The following is a 10,617-nucleotide window of genomic DNA, read 5'->3' as shown; positions in this document are numbered from 1 at the left end:
AGGTAGGTGTAGGATACAAACACCTTAACCTCACGTGGATTGGGTAAAGTGCTAATCCTGTACGCGGGGAGATAATAGCTCTGCCAGCTTTGTTTCTTCAGTCTAAAAGGCAGATGATGTATTGGTGAAACTCTTTGTACTTTGGGTCCCTGCCTCGCCTTGTTCATTTCTATTCCTGGCTTGGCCCCGTCTTAGGGAAGTGATTCACATTTCCCAAACCTTCCCCAAATCCTGTCCTCGGAGCTAGTTGACAGCATAAAGGGACATGATCCCATTTAGAGGGAGTTCCTGAGGGCAGGAACCAGCACAAGAAAAGAGGTGGCGGTGTGTTAAGCAATGGAAGAACCTTATCTCATCGAAGGTGCTTCTTGGGACATCAGTCTTAACACGCAGAACTTTTGCTCCTGGTTTGTGAAGCGTGTAGAGAAGGTGTCTTGGTTTGTGATGGGGTTTTGGTTTGGGTTCACGTGGAAAGCTCTTCCTCTTTGGAAGTTTCTATTCCACATCTTCCTTTAAAAGAAAAAGGGAAAAGAGAAACAGTTGATAGGGATGGGGTGCATCCATTTATTTTATGGCAGTCAAATGAAATTCACTGTGGTCTTAAAAATAACAAGGGGAAGACGCAAGGAAATGACTCCAGGCAATTCCTTGGCTTTTTAGATGCTGACGAGGCCTTAGATAGTGGTTTATATATGGAGACATTATACTATTACTACTGCATTTTATGTCAGCATGGCTCATGATCCCTGTAGTTTTATTACATAAAAGCTACAGATTTGGTCATTTCAAAAGCAAACAAGAAACCCGGTGAAGCCATATACCACTCAGAATTTAAGAGAAGACTGTTCCAGTTACCCTTATTATTACAAGCGTTTACTACAAGAATGCAGTGGCTTCAAGATTCAAGAGAATTCCAATAAAAAGAAGGCAATCTGTACAAGATGGCTTTAAAACAAAACACTTCCCCATTCCAATTTTATGACAGGAATGCCTTGCAACTAGTTTGGTGTGTAGTGAAGTGTCCACCCCAACGGTAACCTGCCAAACTGTGAGAGGTGCTTACTAATGCAGATTGATTCCATGGGATGCAAAGAGACTTCCTTAAACTTGTCTAATCCCAGAGGATTTCTCTGCCCAATATCTGGAGGCTTTGCATGGAGAAAACCTGTAATTAAGTGTGGCACTTAATTGGAAAATTGGCACTTAATTGTCACTTAATTGGCACTTAATGGGAAACCAATCTTATTTGTTATGTAGGTACAACACTGCAGGAGAGAAGCAGGGTAAGGGAGAGCAGTCAAGGGTTTCGTTGTCCTTCACAATGTTATGTTGGATGAGGAATGTAGCTGATGAAGCCACAGAAGAATCAAACATCTTCCATTGAACATGGAATTTTAAAGGAAGAAACACAAGAACAAGTGACCAAGATATTGAACCCAAGAGCCTCCTTTTTAATGACAGCCAGGAATATCCTTGCTTCTGAGAAATAAATCTTACCAGATGCACTGGTTTCATTACATGGTGATGCTAGGACTGAGGAAAGAGATGAACGTGCTCAGCAACCAAAGAAAAACTCCTTGGTAACATTTCAACACGATGTTCTTGATATTTAATGCACAGATTCTGTTCCTTCATTGTTAACTGACACGTTTCCATGACCTTTGGGAGTTCAAGTCGTGGATGGGACCCCACTCTGTAAGCTGGCAATAAATACGGTATTACAAGGCCTTTTAGCAAATGGCAATAGAAGTTGTCTTCTCCAGAAGTCTTGGCTTTCTTCAGAGTACCTGGTAGGAGATTCAGTCCCCTCTTCCACCCAGCCTTTCTAGTACTAGCAAGTTAAGGAACAAGGCTTGCACAAGATCCAAGGTGCACACAGTTCAGGTTTGAAGCTTTTAGAGCACAGGATTAGAAGGGGTGCCAGTACCATTTTGATTTGATAATCCAATGCATTATGCTTCGACATTCCACACAGGGAGGAGCTGCCAGGCTCATTTCCCCCCTCAGGCACTTTAAAACCAGGATGAATTGCAAGGGCATATGTATTCAGAATAAGAGTATAAGTTGTGTTTCTTTCCGGAGGCGTTTGATACATTATACTGCTATACTTTGAAGGGTATCGTTTGTGATGCCTTCCCAGTGATGCCAGAAGCTTCCAAAACATATGCTTAGGTGCCCTTTTCAGTATTTCTTCTCATCTAAATCAATAATTCAATGTGCTGGGTCTTTCCTATCCACTAGGAGAAGATGCACAATCTGGTAGAAGCGCCTTTCTCAAGTTATTTGCAGTAAACAGTGTATATTTCCCCATCTGCATGCCTTCAGGCCTTCCTTCCTCATAAAGAAAAGGCAAATGACTTCCCAGAATGCTTAGACAGAAGTGTTCACCAGCAAACTATTTTCTAGGTGATGGATTTGCCGCTCTGCTGTAACAACCATCTGAACAGAAAGCCTTTTACTGAGGCTGAGATTGGCATGCACCCATTGAAAGCCTAAAGGAGAAGAGCATCATGGCTTGAGAGGTCCAAAAGCAGTACAGGAATTTAGGGGGAAAGCAGTGTTTCAGTTAGAGCCCATCACCCCTTGTCCTATCACTGCAGTCCCTGATGAAGAGTCCCTCTCCAGCATCCTTGTAGCCCCCTTCAGACACTGGAAGCTGCTATGAGGTCTCCACACAGCTTCTCTTCTCCAGGCTGAACAGCCCCAATGTTCACAGCCTCTGTCCCACATAAACATGCTAGAGCACAGAGTACTATAATACAAAGACCATACCAACCCAGCTACAGCCTTTCCCAGGTGTATCAGAGTACCTATCCCATGAGAGGTACACACCACCCCCCAGACCACCTAAACTACAACAAAAAGGTGTTTTGATCAGAGCTCTGTGGACTAGGATGAATTCAGGGTTAAGGGTGATGCTGCTTCCATGCATAGGCTGGCTGCTCCTGCCTCTTCCCAGAAGAGGAATGTGCTTCTCAGAACACTATTAGCAGCCTAAGGCAGCCCTTATCAAGCTTGGGTTTACATCCAGCGTGGGCATCCTCTAAGTCACACATACAAAGCTCCCTCCCTTTGCCATTCTCCCTTTTCCCCCGCACAAATGCACTTCTGTATACACATCATTTTGTGTCTCCCAGCCATCTCCCACTTGGAATGAGGGCTGCACTTCCACGCCAGCAATACTGTACAGTGTATTTACAGGGGAAATGATTATTAATGTCTATAGTTTGTTTCCCTATAGGCAGCTGGCACTTTAATTACAGAGGCAAAATGCAAACAAAACACTTGTTTGTGAAGAGGGAGACAAGAAGAAGTGTTTTGTCCCGAGGTTGATTAGATTCACTGTTTTAAAAACACCATTCAATTAGACCCATCGAGTGGAGGTTCGGGGAGGCAAAATCAATTACCCCCAGTGGAATGCAGCCAGGATGCTGCGCTTTGCTTTGTGACAGTCCCAAGGGCCCTGAGATCTGCAGTACCTACAGGTGGTCAAGGTCTCCTGCTGGTTCTCACTGAGAACGGACACTTTTAGGGGCAGCCCACCCCTGTTTCGTGATGTGTTTTAGGAAAGCTTCACACCATCTTGTTCTGCACCTGGCTCCCCACTGTGCCAGGGTTTTCCTTCGAGACCTTCCCTCTAGGAATGCAGAAAATTCACCCCTTGGTGTTCACGTTACTGATGATTATCTACGTTGTAGTTGATCTAGATTGGAAGAGAGAGCAGACTCCTCCCAAACCCCACACACAGTTGCTGGTAGTACATCTGTAGTTGTCATTGCACCCTTTTCTCTGCTGCGACTTGTCAAGTTCCATTACAAATGGGTATTGTACTCATACAGTGTTATATCCCATGTTCTATTTTATACCTGAGGCCAGACTAAATGTTCATCTTTCAGTTACCTGTGTTCAAGACCTCCATTCTTTCCTTTTTAACAGGATGTTATCCCAGTAAAAGCAGCAACCCTGCATTTTTGCAGGCCAGGACTCAAAATCCTAGAGGACTCCCTCAGCATCTTCCCTCTCCTCTGAGGATGCCGAAGCCCCACAGTAGCCAAAAGCTGGGAGTGGTGCTAGTTCTTACTAGGATTACCATCACACACAACATTAACTATGAAAACAAGCAGAGTTAATAAGTGAATTGCATTCAGATACTCAACCCACAGCCTTTTCGCCTGAATATGTCTCATATGCAGCTTCCTTCTTTCTGAAGGCCTCTTGGATGCAGGCCGGAGCACTGACCTGTTAGGTTATTCTGGTCACCCCCTCCATCCTAGCCTCTTTGAGGCTCCAATCCCATTACACTACAAGACATAGAATGCAAAATCACATCCTACATGCTGAGCTATGACAGCTACATACATATGCATCCCTAACTAAGTGTCACTCATCTGCCGCATAACTGGTGCCTTTGGTCATGCCTTTCCATCACTCAGTGCTGCACTGCACTCCTGTCACATACATGCTTAGTGTTAAACCTAAAAAGAACCTGCTTCTTAGTCATGCAACATAAGAGAGGCCAATTAAACACAGGGATAAACTGCTATCCAGGATGTCCCAGCCACTAGACACGTTATCAGTACTTCAGCAGTGCTAAAGACTCAGTCCAGTCAGTTCTGGCATCTTTGTGTAGTTCAGCACAATGTAGTCAACAAGAGGCAAAATACAGGTTTGGTTTTCACATGCAGGCTCAGCACAGACAGATTCAAGTCTTGGACTGCATCACCTTGACAAAGAGAGATGTGCAGAACTCATGATCCTGGTAACCAGAAAAAGGGCAAGAAAAGTACCCAAACAGTGCTTCCAGTTGCCTTGTGGTTATATCCCATCCTCACTGCTTTCTTCTGAGACCTACAGCACCTTAACATTGCTCCTCTATTGCCGAGCTCTTCGATCCATATAGAACCAGCAAAGCAGCTCCAAACAGACCTTCTTCTTCAACCATCAACTTCTTGTGCAGCTTCCTCACAGGCTCTGAAATCACAGCTGATCTTCAGCCTTCCTAATGTCCTCATGCAAGGCTATTCATTCCCTTGCTGTCTTCCAATTGCTTAAATGACCTTCACAGGGCTTTGGGCAGCTTAAACCTGTGCTCACCCTGCTCACCAGTCAAGTGTCCAGGCGTATAGCCCTGTACAATCCCAAAGGACTATATGCTTGGAAAATGCACCCGGAATGAGTGAGGAATGAGAATGACTTTTTCACCAGTGCTAATTTAAATGAGCACAGATCTATCCCTACCAGCTTCTCTGGTTGATGCTAAAGAGCCACCAACTCCTTTCAATAGTGTGGGCAGCAATGCATTAGGGAATCTTAGTTAAACTCAGAGTGAAAATGAGGGGTTTGATGAGGCCTTTTTGCCTCACTCCTCCTTAGGAGCATCTCAACCCATGTGAAAGCTTTTCTTAGCTAAGGGTAAATCCTATTTCCATCACCTTGAGAGCTCCTTCATTATTCCACTCCTTTCAGGCATGCGGATAGGAAGGGTTCCAATCCATTTGTGGTGCTGTCGTTTGTGACCAAGTCAGTGGGGCAGCACTATGGACCTGTCAAATTAAAGCACATTTTTCCCCTATTTCAGCTTGCTATGGATTGCAAAGCTGCAGATGTAACTCCCCAGGTAACTGACAGGAAAAACCCAGCATGAAGCTGGGGCTGTACCTTGCAAAGCTCTCTGGAATGAGACTCGTGGGGCTTTTAAAGTCAAAGAACATCTCGGCACTGGGCTGTAGTTGAGCTCATCTAAACAAAGGTCAAATGAGCTGACCCAGTGGCTGCTTGTGGTTTGTCTCAAGTCTCTCCTCAGTCATCTCGAGAATGCAGGAATCGGGATTTTTGGTCCTGTCTGGAGGCTGGCAAGAGCTCTAATTAGAAGCCAGGCCATGAGATGGTGGATTCTTGGGACTCCTTTCTAGTCCTGTCATTCTGAAATGGCCACTCTAAAATAATGCTGCCATAGTGATAAGAATAATGCTGCCATAGTGATAAGAATAATGCTTTTATTGTTGTCCTTATGGTATGTTTGCCCTTACAATTAGTGGGTATTTATGGATTAGTTACAGCTGAACATCACTAAAAAGAAGACAAAAGGACTCAAAAACCCCCAAAGAACTGAGCAATCTCATGGTTTTCTCCTGGCAACCCATGAGTCCAGATGAGAAGGCAAAAAGGGAAGAGATGTAGCACATCAACCACCTGTATGTGGGGCATCAGGACCTGCATTTCTGCCACCTCCTTCTCCTTTTCACCATCTATTAGAATAAAGGATTTAAAGCCCTTTCCATTCGCCATTCAGAATGCAACACTTCCAAAAATCAGGCTTATATATATATATAAGTATAGTATATAAGTATAAAGTATATAATATATATAGTATGATATAAAGTATATAACAAGTATATAATATAGTATGTAAGTATAAAGTAAGCATCCACCAGTCACAGGTTTGTCCTAAAGGAAAAGGCAAGTCTGAGATACAGAACTACTCTCTTTTATTCTAGATACGGTTCCTTTTGCCTTGTGAAGGGTTTAGACTGGTCATAGAAATACCTATGTTGCAGACATGAAGCTGAGCACAGATTGCACCTCAAGTGGTTCATGCTGATGACTGGAACAAGGGAATCAAAATGTGTCCCTAAATTTCAACTTCTGACAGTTTGGGTTCAGGTGGGAGACACCAAATCCTGGAACAGAAGAGGGAATTAGGTCTGGAATCTGCTCTGGTGGATAAGTCCCTGGGACAGTGCAGTAGCAGGAGGGAATTAGAACCAGAATGAGTCTGGTTTCTGAGCAACCTCAATTATCTGTTAATGGCCCAGCATTGCATGGGCAAATGTGCTCTAAATTAGTCCAAGTCCCTCTCCTGTAATATCAACCAAGCTCATCGGATGGGGGACATTTCCTGCAGGCAGGGTAAATAGTTGAAAATGCTGAAAGCTTTTTTTTGCCATCATTTCCCTCAAACTTCCAGGGCTCAGAGTGATAGCTTTAGTGCCAAACGATCCACTGCTGCAGCAGCCGGAGGTTACAGATGGCCTTGGTAAAAACCCTCATAAAGTCTATGGGCAACAGGCAAACAGGAGAGAGAAAGCACTTGCAGACAAACACTTCAGAGAGGATCCTGAATTAAAGCAGAGACGCCCGGGAGCAGGGCAAGGAAGCTTTTCACAGCCATTCATTAGTTACTCATTACTATCAACTATTAGTTGGATAGAGAATCACGCACATTCAGTTCCAAATGGGGTAGCTGAGTCAGCCCACTTGAAGTGCATCCATCAGAGCAGGGAAAGAGCTGAGCAGGCCCCAGAGGTGGCACAGAGGCAGATGTTGCTGCGTCACTGATGGACAATGAATGAGTGCCTGATCCTATTTTGAGTGCTTGATCCTATTTTTGCAGACATTCACCCTCAGTGCTCTGCTGCTGTCAGGCTGCTGCACTGCGTAACCTTTCTGCCCCCCGCAGGTCTGTGTTAATCCAGTTTGGATGAGGAACAGCACACGAGCCTCCAGCTATATGATTCCCAGCTCCCGCTTCCCACTGTTCCCTGCCCTCCATCCCTCATCCCCATCCCTCCCCATGGACCAGAAAAAGAGGTGAGCATGCAAAGCATCCTCTCTATGGGAAAATAAGGCAACTTTACTGAAGGTCAAGCCACCTGCAAGCAATGGCACTCCTCAAGTCTTCTCCCCCCTTAGAGCCTGCAGCAAGTCCTGCATCCGAGTGATGAATTCCAACAGCACCCGAACAGGGAAGTAGCAGAAGCCACTGATGCTCGAGGCCGTGGGCGCAGGCATTGTCTCCTGGACGGGGGTATGGGAGACGTGCTGGTGGCTCCATGTCGGGGGCATCGCGAAGGCGGCCGCGGAGCGGAATGTCCTCAGCTGGTAGAGGATCCACTCATGGAAGTGCTGCGTCGAGGTGTAGACCCCCGGTCTCTTGGCCCTGGCGCAGCCACGGCCCCAGCTCGTCAGCCCCACAACCCAGTAGAAGTTGGCTCGCTTGTCCCGGCACATGAGGGGACCGCCGCTGTCACCCTATGGAGGAGAAGGAGCGGGGATGGGGATGGGTCGCCATGGCAATGCCGGAGGGGACCACCACTGTCAGCCTATGGGGATGGAAGGGTTCTCCTTCATCATTTGGGTGTGGAGAGGGATCTTCAGCATGAATTGGAGCCATAGGATGAGGGCTGATGGCATCCAACTGGAACAGGGGAGTTTGGGTTGGAGATAAAGAGAAGTTGTTCCATATGAGGGTGGTGGGACACTGGCATGGATAGGATGGAGAAGGATGGATGGGGCTTGGGGCAATCTGGTCTAATGGAAGGCGTCCCTGCCCCTTGCTTAGAACTGGATGCTTTAAGCTCCTTCCCAACCTAAGCCATTCCATGAATCCATGCTCATGACATGGTTTAGTGGTTGAATCTCAATGCTCTTAAAGCTCCAAGCTCTATGGTCCCTGCGTAGGGATGATGGACCAGGAGCTGGATGCTCTTCTGAAGCTGGGATAAAGGGGGATGCAGAGCAAGGCCCTGCAGATGGGAGAGGAGAAGGGAGCCCCAGTGGCACATCCCTACCTGGCAGGTGTCGATGCCACCCTGCGGGTACCCAGCACAGAGGTTGTGGCTCTTGAGGGCCCCTCGGTACCATTGGCTGCTATTGCAGAGCTTGACATCGATGAGGCGGACCTTGGCCTCCTGCAGGGCTGATGGGGACGATGCCCCTGCTGTGGGGAAACAAAGGGGGTCAGGATTAGGGGGACAAAGGATGGATTTGGGGGTATTGAAGGATGAGAAGCTCAATGGAAGCCATCAACAGCGCCCTATGGCCTGGGCTGCATCCCCTTTGCTCTGCATCCTCAACGTAAGGAGGACATGGAGGGACCTTCAGCGATGGGGCAAGGGGTGATGGATTCCAACTGAAGCAGGGATGCTCAGGTTGGAGAGAAGGAAACGGTGGGACACTGGGATGGGCTGGATGGAGAAGGCTGGCATACTCCATCCCCAGTCGGAGCAACCTCCAATAGACCTGGATGAGCTTTACCCTCCCTTCCATCCCATTCCATGAATCCATGACCCAGCATTCCAATGCCAATGGAGCCATCGGGCACTCACTTCTGGCTTCCCTCGCGCCCCATCCGCTGACGAAGCACTCAGAGAGCTGGGATTGCCTGAGCGTCGCATCGGGCAGGCAAGCGAGCTGCACTTGGTACCCGCACTGCACCGGCTGGTCCAGCTCCAGCAAGGCGATGTCAAAGCCACCAGAGATGCCGGCGTAATATTCATGGACCACAACGTGCCGGATCCCACGCTTCTGGGTCTCAGAATTGGCCCAAGCCAGGTCCGTGACTCCGACCATCACGAACCAATCCATGGTGAAGCTGGGAGAGAGTGGAAGAGCAGGGATTAGAGCCCGAGGACAAAGGGTGATGGGTTCCGACTGGGAATTGTAGGGTGGAGATAGGGAAGGAATTTTCTGTGAGGGCGCTGGGGCACTGGGATGGGATGGATTGGAGAAGGTTTGGATGCTCCACCCCTGGCAGTGCTCAAGGCCAGCTTGGAGCAAGCTGCTGTATGGACGGCATCCCTGCCCATGGCAAGGGCTTGGAAGTGGATGACCCCAAGCTCCTTTCCAACCCAACCCATTCCATGGTCCATTCCATTCCATCCCTTTCCATTCCATCTCATTCCATGCCATTCCATTCCATTCTATGGAGAAGAGGGGTGGGAAGGAGCAACATTCCTGCTGCTTCCCAAAGGAAAGAACTGCCCCAGCGCGCCTCAGGCTCAAGGGCTGTCAAGTTGGAAGCAGGCTTCTCCTGAGAGCTCTTCCCAGTGCATCCAGGATGGGGAAGGGGACGGGATCGGAGCTGCTCCTTGGCTGTTCCCTATGGCTGGAATCCCTTCTCCCCCTTACTTTTGCCCAACGAAGCAGTGAGCAGCTGTGAGGACCCATTGCGGGGTGATGAGGGACCCCCCGCAGATGTGTGAAGAGCCGCTGGCTGTGGGGACCTGGATGCTGACCATCCATGGCCAGGCGCCCTGCTGCGCATCCACGCCTCCGACGATGCGCGACATCCCGTAGTAATCAGCCATGGGACGGGTACCGCAGGTCCCTCTGGAAGCAGAAGCCCAACGTTTGATGGTTAGGGATGAAGGGCGAGCATTGTCCCACCCTATAGGGTGCTGCAGGGAAAAGGGACCCTATGGGGTGCCCCATAGCTGCACTGTGCCACTGCATGGGGTGATGGCAAGGAAGTGGTGATCCCCAATCCCACCACCCCATTGGTGTGACCATGGTTGGGAGCAGCAGTATCTCCCTATGGAATACCAGGAGCCCCGGAGCCTGGTGCTACTCACCCACAGCTGTCCCAGGAGCCATGCACCAGCCAGGCCAATGCCAGCAGGATGAGGACACGGAGCAAAGCCTTTGCTGCCATTGCTGCTAAGGGTGACACCAAGGAGCTGCCACCGAGGAGCTGCAACCAAGGAGCTGCAACCGAGGAGCTGCTACCAAGGAGCTGCTACCAAGGAGCTGCTACCAAGGAGCTGCTACCAAAGAGCTGCAACCGAGGAGCTGCTACCAAGGAGCTGCTACCAAGGAGCTGCTACCAAAGAGCTGCAA

The 10,617-nt window shown here is 48.4% G+C and overlaps 1 protein-coding gene across 1 annotated transcript; it reads right to left on the bottom strand.

The window, feature by feature from the left end:
- Positions 1–7,671: 7,671 nt before the first annotated feature.
- LOC133277701 (acrosin-like) lies at positions 7,672–10,100 on the bottom strand (the record flags this gene model as incomplete). Its single annotated transcript, XM_061469827.1, has 4 exons — positions 7,672–8,031; positions 8,571–8,719; positions 9,102–9,373; positions 9,910–10,100. Coding segments are annotated over 4 exons (972 nt in total), but the record flags the coding sequence as incomplete, so codon positions are not given.
- Between the last annotated feature and the right edge of the window lie 517 nt (positions 10,101–10,617).

The sequence above is a fragment of the Pezoporus flaviventris genome, unplaced genomic scaffold, assembly GCF_033815535.1.
Source record: "Pezoporus flaviventris isolate CSIRO_AGI_PZ_B2104156 unplaced genomic scaffold, CSIRO_AGI_Pfla_v1 ptg000061l, whole genome shotgun sequence".
NCBI lineage: Eukaryota > Metazoa > Chordata > Aves > Psittaciformes > Psittacidae > Pezoporus > Pezoporus flaviventris.
This window is presented reverse-complemented; position numbering and strand designations above follow the sequence as displayed.